The sequence below is a fragment of the Chamaea fasciata genome, unplaced genomic scaffold (assembly GCF_029207755.1).
Source record: "Chamaea fasciata isolate MVZ Bird 193981 ecotype frontalis unplaced genomic scaffold, bChaFas1.0.hap1 SCAF_1, whole genome shotgun sequence".
NCBI classification, from domain to species: domain Eukaryota; kingdom Metazoa; phylum Chordata; class Aves; order Passeriformes; family Sylviidae; genus Chamaea; species Chamaea fasciata.
The window spans coordinates 417,089-431,315 of NW_027094086.1; the positions used below are offsets into that span (position 1 = coordinate 417,089).

Sequence of the window (14,227 nt, forward strand, 5' to 3'; positions counted from 1 at the left end):
CTCTGGGGACGGCCCTGTGGCCCCGCTCTGTGCCTGGCAGCACCACGGTACACCAGGCCCAGTGCTGAGGTGCAGCACCTGCACCAGGAGCTGGCCAGACCCCTGGCACCCCGACACACTTCACCACGACCTGTGGCAGCCCATGCAGCCCAGGGCACGAGGCTGCAGGGGGCAATGGGAGCCCACGGCCCAGGTGGCAAGGCCAAGGGGGTGAACAGATCACGCAGAGCTGGCGGCTGGTTTCAGAGGATTCTCCTTTACTGCCCTTGCAGGGGAGCCCTGGGTCCGCACTGCTCCTTTTACAGACACTTCGTGGTATGTACAAGTTTAGTGTTTTGCCCCCAAAAAGAGATGCGTTTGGGTAATGGATGGGCCCCCACTGTCCTAACGAGTGACGTTCGGGGTGTGGGGGGCCCCGGGAGTGGGGACTGCCCTGGAGCCGAGAGCAGCGGCACCTCATGCAAAGCCAGACGGGGTAATGAGAGCAATAATGACACCAGAGGCGGAGGGTAACATGACTGGGTTTACAGGTGGCAGATGAGAGCAGGTGGGAAGGAGGAGATGTTTTGGAGATCCGCAGTGAGCCCGACACCACACCGGGAGGCCACGCCCAGGGAGGAGGGAGTGTGTGGGGCAGACGGGGGCCAGGTGACCCTGCAGGTGCTTCTTGGGCCATTGGCTGCTCGGGCACTGTGGGCCCAGTCTCTGGCTGGGGACTCTGGCAAGTGCAAAGGGTGAGGGAGAACGTCCCCGTGTCCTCAGGTGCGGTCTCAGGGCGGGGGACGGGCTCCACGGCAGCGATGAGGGGAGGTGGTATGGACATCCAGCCACACTACAACAAAGCGAACAGAGAAGATGGGATGAGACAGGGAGAACAATCCATGGGATGAAACTGAGGCCGGCCGTCAGTGCCGCGCACCTGCCATGGGAGCGGGACAGACCGGGGAGGTCGGCGTTACCTGTGCAGGTGAGCACGGCCGAGCAGCTGCCGCCTCTGGGGCTCCCCTCGAGCCCGTCCACGACCTGCTGATGTCGGAGACCCAGCTCAGGAGCTCACCCAGCGGCACTGGGAGGTCTTTGTTGGGACTGGAAAAAGACGTCTGCCAGAGAGAGAGCGCGTTAGCGCCAGCACGGGGCGGGGGGCAGAGCCAGGGGGAAGGAATTACCGCGGGGAAGGAAAAGGAGGCTGGGTTTACAGAAATCTGCCTATTTCTAATAAGAGCGTGTGCCAGGCTGCTACAGCATCCCATGGCCCACCCTGTGCTGCAGGGGTCCCATGGCCCTCAAACCCTTTGTGAGGGTCAGGAAAAACCCCCATGGCTCCAGGGGGCTCTGGGTGCAGGAGCTGCACAGACCCAGGCTGGGGTGTGGGCTCTGGCAGACGCCTGCCAACGGGTCACGGAGCCACGTGAGTGTGAGGAAATCGACCTCTAGCAGAAGCACTTCCCAGATACACGGAGAGACAGACAGACAGACCGGCCGGCCGGCCGCGGCGGGCGGGTCCCGGGTGAGCGGGTGGGCTGGCGGAGGCAGGCACGCAGCGAAGCCCCTCGGCGGGCGAAGTGGCGAGCGGAGGCAGGTTCCCCCCGCAGGGAGGACCAGGCAGCGCCAGCGCGGCACTTACGGTTGGGGCACCGGCTCCACGGCGTGGTGGTGGTGGTGGGGACGTGCCGGGAGGCCAAGGCAGGGAGATGGGGCAGCTTGGGGGTTGGGGTGCAGAGCCCCCTCCTCGCTGCACTCTGAGGACACGTGGAAGGGGTCCAGGCAGCAGCTTCAGGGCTGGTGTGGTGTGTCTGGCTGTCCAGTGCCGAGGAGCCCGCGATGTCCTCCTCCGGCACATTGGCTGCAGTGGGGTGCACCACGGGTGGGGCCAAGGCAGTCTCCTCCTTTGGGGTGCAGGGGCTGAAGCCGGCAGGTTAATTACAAAAGAGTGCTAAGTGGTTAGATCCAAACAGGGAACTGTTTTCCTGGTGTCCGGCTCGGCCACACCGTGTGCGAGCAGCGGCGGGATCGGCGCGGCCAGGAGCAGGAATGGCATCCAGCTCCTGGGGACGCGGGGTGGGGAGGGTAGTGTGTGTTCTCTCTTGTCTCTTAATATACAAACACTGTCAGCACATTCGCATATATTAATTTATTAGTCTTGTCTTTTTTGGTTAAACTTGAGGCACTGCTTTGGGAGAAGAGTGGAGGTTCAAAATTAAAAAAAAAAATACTAGTGATTAGCCAGCAGCGTTGCCACATGCGGAGCGGGTGAGGCAGCGCCTCGGGGGGGCTGGCAGGTCTCAGGCCACGTGGAGCAGGGGCCCGCACACCCCGGGGCACTCCCTGCTCGCCTCCCACCCGCAGCTTCTGGATGCGGCCAGGGCAAGGGCAAGGGCAGCCACCTCCACGGTGTGCTGGGCACCCCCCGCATATCTGCGCCCGAAACTCGAGGAGGAGTAGGAGGAGGAAGAGAAGGTCATGGAGAAACCGGAGCCAGTGGCGTCGAAACTGCCGCGCCGGGAGCCCGAGCGGGAGCCGGTGCGAGAGCCCGAGCGCGATCCGGAGGTGGAGCCGGCGCTGCTGATGTTGTAGGGACTGTAGTAGCCCTTGGTGGACTGGGAGGAGGCCTCCAGCAGCCGCAGGCCAGTCCCATCCTCGATCATGCTCCGGTCCATGGCGTCCTTGTAGGAGATCTTGAGCTTGGTCTTGGGGCAGGTGAGGTACTTGGAATAGGTGTTGACATCCCGCAGCTTCTGGGCGGTCCGCGCGTCAATGGTGCCCTTCTGCAGCGCCTCGTCCAGGGACACACGGCCCGGGGCATCGGGCTCGATCAGGCCCCCTGTCAGGTACTGCACCTCCAGGAACCGCTGCCCGGCCTCGTAGTACAGCCAGCCCTTCTTCAGTGCCTGCGCCGCCGACATCTTCGTCTTGGTCCGCGGGTCCTCAAAGCCGTAGAAGGCCTTCTGCGCCAGGTTGATGCGGTCCACCATGATCTTGTCAACCAGGCCCTTGGTGACCGCGTCGGCAACGGTGCACTTGTCACCGGTGTTGGGGTCGATGATGCCCCCGGTGCAGGCCTGGGCTTCCAGCAGCCGCTGCCCTGTGATGTTGTCCACCAGGTTGCGGCGCATCGCCTCCGTGATGGACACCTTCTCCAGAGTGTCCGTGTCCAGGATGCCTGCAACCGGCCCAGTCTCTTCAGTTGGGTCAGTCCACATGGAGATCTGGGTCCGTGACAGGGCTGGGCTGGCAGTGTAGGAGGAGGAGGAGCCAACTGAGGACGACCGCGAGCGGAAGCCACCCATGTTGCCAGAGAGCATGTCAGCAAACTCGGTGATGGAGAGGGTGCCCGAGCGGTACTGGTCCAGGGCTGACTGGTCAATCAGACCCTTGCCAATGGCATCGTCGATGTCATACTGGCGCCCCGAGCGCCTGTCGATGATCATGGACTTCACCACGCCGTCGGAGGAGGAGGTGGTGATCTCCTCCCACTCGCACTCCTGCTCTGACAGCTCCAGGTAGGTCTGGTGGTCAATGAGGCCCTTGCGATAGGCCTCATACACGGACATCTCCTTGCCCGTCTCCGGGTCAACGATCACCACCCGGCGCTTGCGGACGGAGGACTTGGAGGAAGTCTTCCTCTCCCGCTTTTTCTCCTTCAGAGGCAGGAGGCAGAGGCCAGTCTCTGGGTCTGTGATGCACCGCTCCATCAGCTGCAGGTAGGTGAGGTTCTCCTCTGTGTTGGGGTCGAAGAAGCCCTTGGTGTCATCACTAGGGTCCAGCAGGATCTCGTTCATCTCCTCGTCAAAGAGGCCCCTCTTGTAGGCCACCTCCACAGGCAGGCGGTGGCTCTCCTCTGGGTCAATGATGCCTCCCGTGGCGATCTGTGCCTCCAGCAAGCGGATCCCGTGGTCCTTCAGGATCAGACCCTTCTTCATGGCCTGGAAGAGGGAGATGAGCTTTCCGGTGTAGGGGTCCCGGTAGCCGGTGACGGCTCTCTCGGCAGAGAGCAGCTTGTCCTTGAACTCGGGGCCCACAATGCCCATGCGCACAGCCTCTTCCACTGTCAGCTTGAGGCCCTTGATGGGGTCAATCACATAGCCCGTGGCCGCCTGCGCCTCCAGGAGCTCGAAGGCAGTGCCAGGCCGGATGATCCCCTTCTTCATGGCCTGGTAGATGGACAGGCGCTCCTTTGTGGAGTCCACAAAGACGCCGGCGATGCAGCTGGTGCCCTCCAGGAACTTCTTCAGGTTCTTTGAGACCTCCTCGATGGAGGTGAGACCCTCCTGGAGACGCTGGGCTGTGGCTTCGTCCATCACCTGCGAGAGGACCAGCTCCTCCACGGTGATCTGCTTCCGCAGCCCGCGGAAGGTGAGCTTCCGCGTGTCGCAGAGTGGGAGCAGGAGCAGCCTGGAGCTCTCGTCCTTGCGGCACCGCTTCAGCAGCTGCGTGTAGCTGAGCTTCTCGTCTGTGGAGGGGTCCACGTAGCTGCGCACCTCGCTGGGCTCCGACAGCATGTCGTACGTCTCCTTGTTGATGAAGCCCCGCTGGTAGGCCACCTCCAGGGGCAGGTGGAAGCCCAAGTGAGGGTCAATCACGCCACCAGTGGCTATCTGGGCGTCCAGGAGCTTGAGGGCCTCTTCGCTGGGAATGAGATCCTTCTTCATGGCCTGGAAGAGGGAAATCTTCTGCTCACTGTACGGGTCTCTGTAGCCGGTCACAGCCCTCTCTGCAGACAGGAGCCGGTCGTGCATCTCCGGTCCCACCACGCCCTTCCTGACCGCCTCATCAACGGTCAGCATTTCGTTCTTCGTGGGGTCAATCATGAAGCCAGTGGCTGCCTGGGCCTCCAGGAGGGAGCGGGCCACTTCGGAGTTAATCAGCCCCTTCTTCAGCGCCTGGTAGACACTGAGGGTCTGCTTGGAGGAGGGGATGTAGATGCCAGCCACGCAGCCCGACCCATAAAGGTACTTCCAGACAGTCTCTACATCCAGCAGCTCCCGGAAGGATTTGGAGCCCTGTTTCAGCAGGTTGTAGATGTCCTGTGAGATGATCTTGGCCTCGTAGAGGTCCTCGGCTGTGATGCGGCGCCGGACGTAGTCATAGGACGTGAGGTTCTGCTGCCGGATGATCTCGGTCTTCTCGATGATCTCGATGATGATGATGATCATGCGCTCCTTGGACACGCGGCCTGACTGGAACTCCTCCATGAGATGTTTACGCTGCTCCTCGGGCAGCAGGTCCGAGTGCATGATCTCCCACAGCGACATGGAGGAGCCTGCCCGGCTGCCCACAGGGATGTCCACCTGCGTCTCCTCAAACACCTTCCGTGTCTCTGCTTCTGTGTACATGTGAGTGGTTTCCACCACTTTGGGCTTCTCGGGCTCTCGCAGAGGCAGCAGGTACAGGCCGGTCTCAGGGTCCTCGATGCACCTCTCCTTCAGCTGCACATAGGTGAGGTTCTCCTGGGTGTTGGGGTCGAAGAAGCCCTTGGTGTCATCAGTGGGGTCGGAGAGGGTCCGGTTCATCTCCTCATCGAAGTAGCCGCGCTTGTAGGCCACCTCCACGGGCAGGCGGTGGCTGTGCACGGGGTCGATGATGCCGCCGGTGGCGATCTGGGCCTCCAGCAGGCGGATGCCGTGCTCCTTGACGATCAGCCCTTTCTTCATGGCCTGGAACAGGGAGATGGTATCGCCCGAGTAGGGATCCTTGTACCCTGTGACAGCCTTCTCAGCCGACAGCAGCTTCTCGTGCAGCTCGGGCCCGACAATGCCAGCCTTCACCGCCTCGTTGACGTACAGCTTACGGTTCTTCACGGGGTCGATCAAGAACCCAGTGGCTGCCTGGGCCTCCAGGAGGACCACGGCGGTGCTGGGCCTCAGCAGGTTCCTCTTCATGGCCTCGTAGATGTTCAGCTTCTCCTTGGTGGCCTCCACATAGACACCGGCAATGCAGTCACTGCCGTGCAGGAATCTCCTCACGGCATCTGTCTCAGAGAGGTCCTTCACTGATTTCTTGCCTTCCTTCAGCTGCTCATACTGGGTTTTGCTGATGATGCAGGACTCCAGCAGCTCGCTGGCTGGCACCGGCGCACGCAGACCACTGAACGTCAGCTTCTCCTGCTTTTTGGTCTCTGCCTCCTCGATGATGGTGATCACAATCTTGATGATCTTCTCGATCGTCACTTTGCCGGTCTTGTACTGTCGGAGCAGCTCCCGCCTGTGGTCCTCTGTGAAGTACTCCGAGTGGATCAGTTCCCAGATGGTCATGGTCTGGCCCTTCATGCTGCCCACCGGGACCTCTATGGTTGCTTTATCAAAGCACTCCTTGGCCTGGCTGTCGGTGTAGACCTCCTCCTGCTGCGACTGGATGGCCTTGTCGGACAGGGGCAGGAGGCACAGGCCAGTCTGCTTGTCGCGGTGGCAAGTCTTCTGCAGCTGGGTGTAGCTGAGGTGCTCCTGGGTGTTGGGACAGTAGAAAGCCTTGGCATCATCTCGGAGCTCAGTCAGAGCCTTGTTTACCTCTGGGTCGAAGTAGCCGCGCTTGTAGGCGACCTCAAGCGGGAGCCGGTGGCTGTTGACGGGGTCGATGATGCCACCGGTGGCAAGCTGGACATCCAGCAGCCGCAGCCCGGTGTCGCTGGGGATGAGGCCCTTCTGGAGTGCTTGGTAGAGGGAAACCGTCTGGCCTGTGTAGGGATCCTTGTAGCCAGTCACCGCCTTCTCTGCTGACAGCAACTTCTCGTGGAACTCCGGCCCCACCACCTCGGCCTTCACGGCCTCGTCCACAGAGAAGAGTTTGTTACCCACAGGGTCGATGATGTAGCCGGTGGCAGCTTGTGCTTCCAGCAGGGACAGGGCAACCTCTGGCTTCAGCAGGTTTCTCTTCAGGGCCTCGTAGAAGGTGAATTTCTGGCCCGTAGACTCCACCAGGACACCAGCGATGGCATCTGTGCCCTTCAGGTACTGCCGTACGGATTCCATCTCTGCCACATCCTTTACGGACTTCTTGCCCTGGTGCAGCTGGTTGTAGAGGTCCTTGTTGATGATCTTGCTCTCGAGCAGCTCAGCAGCAGGCACGGGGCCCCGCAGGCCCTCGAAGCACATCTGGCTCTTCTTCTCACTTTCCTCCACAACCGTGATGACGATCTTGATGATCTTCTCCACTGTGATCTTGCCAGTCCTGTACTGCTGGATCAGGTCTCGCCTTTGGTCCTCGGTGAAGTATTCAGAGTTGATGAGCTCCCAGATGGTCATCGTCTTCCCTTGGAACTTGCCGAACGGTGCCGTCACCGTGGCCTTCTTGAAGACATCCTTGGCCTCCTTGTCGGTGTAGACCAGCTCTCTAGCTTTGGCTGCTTGGTCGGTGAGCGGCAGGAGGCACAGCCCCGTGTCTGGGTCAGTCACGCACCGCTCCATGAGCTGCAGGTAGGTGAGGTTCTCCTGAGTGTTGGGGTCGAAGAAGCCCTTGGTGTCATCGGTGGGGTCAGACAGGACCTGGTTCATCTCCTCATCGAAGTAGCCGCGCTTGTAGGCGGCTTCCACGGGCAGGCGGTGGCTGTTGACGGGGTCGATGATGCCACCGGTGGCGATCTGGGCCTCCAGCAGGCGGATGCCATGATCCCTGACGATGAGATCCTTCTGCATGGCCTGGAACAGGGAGATCTTGTCGCCCGTGTACGGGTCCTTGTAGCCGGTGACAGCCCGCTCAGCCGACAGCATCTTGTTGTGCAGCTCTGGCCCGATCACTCCCTCCCGCACCGCCTCGTTCACCGAGAGCCTCGCGTTCCGCACAGGGTCAATGATGAAGCCAGAAGCAGCCTGTGCCTCCAGGAGCACCAGCGCTGTGCCTGGGCTGAGCAGCTTCTTCTTCATGGCTTCGTAGATGCTCATCTTCTGGTTGGAGGGCTTGATCAGCAAACCGGCAATGCTGCTCTTGCCCTGCAGGTACTTCTTGACGTCCTCCCTCTGAGAGAGCTCGCCCACGCTCACAACGCCCTTCGCCAACTTGTCTAAGCTCTCTCTGCTCAGGATGCCGGCGTCAGCCAGCTTCTCTGCTGACACCTTCTGCCGGATGCCATCAAAGGCGAACTCCGGCTCCCCGTTCTGGGCTAAGCCGTCCATTGCATCCCGGCCGTTGGGCACAGCCTTGATCTCCAGCAGCTGCGTTGTCGTAACCGCCTCCCCAGGCAGGTCATCTGTCTGGATCATGATCTCCCGTCTCTGGGCCAGGGCAGCCTTGTACTCCTCCTGCATCTGCTCGAGCCTCTCCCTCAGCTTCTTGTTCTCTTCTTCCAGAAGTTTCTCCTGCTGTTGTCGCTGCCTCTCCAGCTGCTGCAGCTCCTCCTGCTTGTGCCGGACGTTTTCCTCAGCTTCCTTCTGATGCTTCTTGGCTTCATCTAACATAGCTTTCAACTGCTGCTTCTCCTGCTCCATCTCCTGCTGTTGCCGTTCCTGCTCTGCCTTCAGGTTCTGGGCTTTGTTCACCTCATCTTTAAAGAGCTTCTCCAGCTTCGATTTCTCCTCCTCAATGAACTTCTCCTTCTGCAGCAGGGCATCTTTCTCCGTCAGGAAGCTCTGCTGGAGGAGCTGCGTCTCCTGACGGAGCTGAGCCTGCTGGGCCACCTGCATCTGGGGTGGGAGAGAGAACAGTGTGGTCAGACACCCAGGAGGGACTGAGGATGGGTAGAGGCAGGGGGACGGGCGGCAGGGGTGGCACGGAGGCACAGAGTCACCCACACACTCCCTCCATCAGGTAAGAGTTAAGGAGCAGAGCCGGGGTTAGGGAGCCACACACAACACGGGGCAGGACGAGCAGGGGAAGGACACAAAGGAACCCCCAGCACCAAGGCTGGGAGCTGGGCACAGAGCGGAACACGGCAGGACGTGTCACGGGGTGGAAGAGCAGTGGGGATCCCACCTCCACGGCTCCAGGGGTTCGGGGTCCTGCTCCGACGCTGCCTGAGGGGTTTGCTCCACTGCCTCCAACTCTACGCACATCCCTGACCTGCACAGGGGCTCCTGCCCCACCATCCCCAGTGATGGTCCTTGGGGACCTTGCCCAGGAATGGTGTGGGTTGGCTGGGAAGAGGGACAGCCTCCCTGTGAACCACCACCGCTAAGGGGGACCCACAGCCCAGTACCTCCTCTGCCTTCTGCTGCAGCAGCGCCGCCTCCTGCTTCAGCTTCTCCTTCTCCTTCTCCAGGTCGGCGATGGCCTTCCGCAGCTTTTCCGCGTCCTCGTCGCTCTGGTGCCGCTGGATCTCCAGGGTGTGCACCATCGTCATCTTCTCCTGCGTGGCCAGCTCAGTCTCGTGCAGCCTCTCACTGATCTCCTCCGCCTGCTTCTTGAACCGCTTGGCTTCCTCCTCAGCCTTGGCCTGGGCCATGCTCATCTCCGCCACCTGCAGCTTGAGGCGCTCAGCCTCAGCCGTGATGTCCAGCTGCCGCCGGCGCTCAGCCTCCAGCGTCTTCTGGAAGCCCTCGGTCTCCTCGGCCAGGCGCTGCTGCATCTGCTCCTTGTCCTCCTGCAGCTTCTTGGCATGCTCCTGCGCCAGATCCTTCTGCTTCTGCAGCATTTCAGCCTCAGCCCGCAGCCGCGTGGCCTCCTGCACCGCCTGCATCTTCTCCTTCAGCATCTTCTCTGCCAGCGCCCGCTGCTGCGCCAGGTCGTCCTCAGCCAGCTGCCGCATGCGGGCGGCCTCCTGCGCCTCCACGCTCAGCCGGGCCACCTCCTCTGCCACCTGCTTCATCTTCTCTGCCTCCTCTGCCAGGAACTTCTGCGTGTTGTCCTTGTCCTTGAGGATCAGCGCCTTGTTCTCCTCCTCGATGCGGCTCTTCAGCTTGGCCAGCTCCTCCATCTGCACACGGACCTTGAAGAGCTCCTCCTCCACTTGGGCTTTCTGCCGGACGGCGTCCGTCACCTCCTCCTTCAGCCGCTGCAGCTCCTCATCTAGGATGCCTTTCTGGTGGTCCGTCTCATCCAGTTGCAGCTTCACCTTGGTCAGCTCCTGCTCCACCTGCGCCTTCTGCCGCAGGGTCTGCTCGGCAAACTTCTTGTGCTTCTCCATCTCAGCGTCAGCCAGCTGCTTCTGCCGCAGGGCCGCCTGCTCCGCCTGCGCCCGTTTCGCTGCCTCCAGCTCGGCCTCCTTCCGCAGCTTCTCCGCGTCTGCCTGTGCCTGCGCCTTGGCCTGTGCCTCCTCCTCTGCCCGCTGCTTCAGCCGCTCAGCCTCCTCCACGCGCTGCCGGGACAAGCTGGCATCCTGCTCGGCCTTGCCACGGGCAAACTCGGCCTCCTCGGCCGCCCGCCGGGCCCGCTCAGCCTCGTCGCGCAGCCGGTCCAGGAGGCTCTGCTCCTGCTGGCGCGTCTGCAGCAGCTCCTGCTCCTTCTGCTGCACGGCGGCCAGGTGCGCCTTCTCCTCCGCTGCGATCCGCTTCTGCGCCGCCTCCCGTGCAAGCTGGATCTGCCGCTCCGACTCCTTCTCCGCCAGCTCCTTCTGCCGCCGCGCCTCCTCCACCATGGCCCGCAGCCGCTCCACCTCCTCCAGGGCCAGCCGCCGCTGCCGCCCGGCCTCCTCCTCGGCCGCCAGGATGGCCTGCACCTTCTCTTCAGCCTCGCGCCGCCGGCCCTCCTCCTCCAGCGCCAGCGCTCGCTGCCGCTCAGCCTCCTGCTCCGCCTGCTCCCGGCTGCGCTGCACCTCCTCCGCCTCCCCACGGATGCGGTTCAGCTCCCGCTCCAGCTCACTCTTGCCAGCTGAGGCCCTCTCGAAGCTGGCCTTGAGGGCGCGGATCTCCTCCTCCACCTGTCGCCGCTGCCGCAGCGTGTCCTCCACGAGCCCCTTCTGCCTCTCCAGCTCGCTCTCTGAGGAGCGCTTGAGCAGGGCAATCTTCTCCTCGATGTCCTGCTTGTGCTGGGCCGCCTGCTCCTCCAGCAGCTTGCGCTGGTAGGCCTCGTCCTCCGCCAGCCGCCGCAGCCGCTCGTTCTCCGCCTCCTTCTCCTTCAGTGCGATCTCCGCCTCCGCCTTCAGCCGCGAGGCCTCGTTGATGGCCGCCAGCTTCTCCTTCAGGATGCGCTCAGCCTCGGCCCGCTGCCGGCTGGCCTCGTCCTCTGCCAGCTGCCGCTGCCGCTTGGCCTCCTCGGAGAGGGCGCGCAGGCGGGCGGCCTCCTCGGCCAGCTCCCGCAGCTTGTTGGCCTCCGCCTCCAGCCGCTGCTTGGACTTCTCGCTGCTGGAGCGTGACTCCTCCTCTGTCTTGGCCTTGCTCTCCAGCAGGACCTCCATCTCTGCCCGCAGCTTGGCCAGCTCCTCCTCCAGCTCTTTCCTCCTCTGGATGGCCTCGTTCACCTCCCCCTTCAACCGCGAGAGCTCTTCCTCCAGGAGCAGGCGCTGTTGCTCCCCGTTCTCCATCTCCGCCTTCAGCCGGATCAGCTCCTGCTCGGCCGCCAGCTTCTGCTGGGCTGTGCCCTCTGCCAGCTCCCGCTGCTTTTCCAGCTCTTCCTCCGCCAGCTCCTTCTGCCGCAGGGCCGCCTCCTCTGCCTTGGCGCGTTTGCGGGCCTCGCGCTCCGCATCCTCCTTCTGCTTCTCGGCCTCCTCCTGCGCCAGCGACTTCTTGTGGGCCACCTCTTCGGCCTGCAACCGCAGGCGCAGCGCCTCGTTGGCCTTCTGCCGCCAGTGCTCCAGCTCCTTCTCAGCCTCCTCCCGCGAGTGCTCGGCCTCCAGCTGCTGCCTCTTCAGCCGTTCAGCCTCCTCCTGCAGCTGGGCCACCACATCATGCTCCTGCTGCAGCGACAGCTCCAGCTGCGCTGTCTTCTCGGCGAAGGAGAGCCTCTTGCTCTGCAGCTCGGCCTCAGCGCTGCGCTGGGCCACCTCCTGGGCCACCTGGATCTGCCGGTCCTTCTCGGCCTCCGCTTGCCGCATGCGCCGCTCGGCCTCCTCCGCCTGCAGCCGCAGCTGCTCCAGGTCGGCCACCGCCTTCTGCTTCTCCCGGGCTGCTTCGCGCTCGGCCTGCACCTTGCGCTTCAGCTCCTCCTCCGCCTCCCGCTTCTTCTGGCTCTCCTCCTTCACCTGCCGGCGCAGGCGCTCGGCCTCCTCCTGCGCCTGCCGCTTCTGCCGCTCGGCCTCCTCAGCACGCGCCCGCAGCTCCTGCAGCTCCGTCTCTGCGCCCTCCCGCTGCCTCTCGGTGTTCTCCAGCTGCAGGCGGATGAGGCGGATTTCCTCCTCCACTTTCTTGCGGTTGTACTCGGCCTCCTCGATCAGCTTCACCTTGGACTTGATCTGGTGGTCTGAGTTCTGCCGCAGCTGCATCAGCTCCTGCTGGATGTTCTGCTTCTGCTGCTCGGCATCCACGGCCACCACCTCCCGCCGGGTGACCTCCTCCTGCATGCGGAGCTGCAGCTCCCGCGCCTCCGCCTCCGCCTGTGCCTTGGCTTTGGCGTGGGCCTCGGCCAGCTGCCGCTGCTTCTCCAGCTGTGCCTCCACCTCCGCCAGCCGCTTCCTCTCCTCCTCTTTCAGCTTCTCGGCGGCTTTCTGGAGGGGAAAGAGGGTGCAGGGGACAGAGAGGGGAGAGAGAGACAAATCACAAGGGATGCGATCGCGCCGTGGAATCGATGCTGGCCCAGCCACACACTGCCGAGACAGCCGAGGGGTGGCGGATGCGCGTGGAATGGCTTCGGCCCCCAGGCCACCGCACGAGCCGGTGACACCAGCTTCCAGAAGATGTGTGGCACGACAGGGGACACACGACAGCACAGGCAGACAGGCAACAGGAGCCAGACAGCAGCGCGGGAAGGCACGTTCCAGAGAGAAAGGACAGAGAGCGAGCGGAACGCAAGCGATGAAGACGATGCGAGCAGCGTGCACATCACCGCCATGGCTCCCCCTGCGAGGGGGCTGGCACAGACAGCCCCTGCCGTGGGGAAAGGAAAGAGGCGGCCGGAGCACCGGGAGCAGAACGGAGGGGAGCGGTGCAAGGGCGGTGCCAGCAGAGCCTTCCCTTCCAGGAAAGCCTCACCAGGAGAGAGCAGTTCAGCCGGTTCAAACCCCTCCCAGCCCTCTCCAGACGGCCGGGAGCAGGGTCTGCCAAAGGGCCAACGCAGCCGGCGCCTGGCTCGGGACCGTGCCGCAGCACACGCACCGCATGCACTGTGAGCGAGGCAGCCGCACGCTCCGCAGGGCGCAGGCAGGGCATGCAGGGGAGCCAGACCCCACAGCGGACCCCTGGTCCCGGAGCAGCATAGACGTAGAGGAGGGCGAAGAGGAGAGGGTGAGCCGTGGAGGAGGCGGAGGGTGCCGCGGGGGAGAAGGCATGCGCAGAGTGAGTACCTGGTGCACGGCTGCCAGAGTCATCCTGGTTTTTTACCCGCCATTAGATCCCCACCAACACAAATATTCCCCAAGAAAAAGCACTGGCAAAGCGGCTCCGAGGGCAGAAACCAAGAGTTAGAGAGGTTACCCTGCGTCAGGCCCCGCAGGCCAGCGCCCAGCACAGCAGCATGCGCAGGCAGGTGCTGACTGCACCACGTGTATCTGGGAAGTGCCTCCTACCACCAGTGACACCAGAGTCCCCGGTGCCCAGAGCCAGCTTGGCTGGGAGACCCACTGCACGCAGAGCCAGCAGCCTTGCTCCCAGGAGCCCAGCAGGGAGCAGGAACTAGGGGCTGTGGGCCAGTGTTAGTGATAGGGCCGGAGTCATGGCCATGGGCCAGTGTTAGTCATGGGGCCAGGGCTGGAGTCACAGCCATGGGCCAGTATCAGTGATAGGGCCAGAGTCATGGCCATGGGCCACCGTCAGTGACAGGGCTGGAGTCATGGCCATGGGCCAGTGTTAGTTATGGGGCTGGAGTCACGGCCATGGGCCAGTGTTAGTGATGGGCCTGGAGTCACGGCCATGGGCCACCGTCAGTGACAGGGCTGGAGTCATGGCCGTGGGCTGGCGTTAGTGGCAGGGCCAGAGATCCCGTGAACTGCGTTCCTTTGGGTTACACAGCCGGCCATGCTGCCCTGCACCACTCCCTACCTCCTCGTCCTCCAGCCGCCGCAGCGTCTCAGTGATGAACTTGATGTACTGGGTGGTGAGCGTGGTCAGCTCACTGTACTGCGTTCGCAGGTCCACGTACTGTGGAGACAGTGGGTCAGCAGGAGGGAGGGGAGCGTGCCCACAGCCCGCCAGGACCCCAGCAACGATGGGGCTGCACCCCCAAATCCACCCCTTCAGCGAGCAGCCATGCCCCAGAGCTCCAGGACATCCCA

General features: G+C 63.1%; 1 protein-coding gene across 1 annotated transcript in view; it reads right to left on the reverse strand.

Moving 5' to 3' along the window:
* Positions 1-14,227, reverse strand: part of PLEC (plectin) — a 79,907-nt gene that overhangs the window by 34,810 nt on the left and 30,870 nt on the right. The window contains exons 30-34 of the mRNA XM_066203116.1: positions 13,995-14,093; positions 9,125-12,505; positions 2,286-8,612; positions 1,473-1,886; positions 960-1,100 (exon numbers count right to left, since the gene is read on the reverse strand). Of these exons, the coding sequence (XP_066059213.1) occupies positions 960-1,100; positions 1,473-1,886; positions 2,286-8,612; positions 9,125-12,505; positions 13,995-14,093 (10,362 nt within the window). The remainder of the gene's footprint in view (positions 1-959; positions 1,101-1,472; positions 1,887-2,285; positions 8,613-9,124; positions 12,506-13,994; positions 14,094-14,227) is intronic.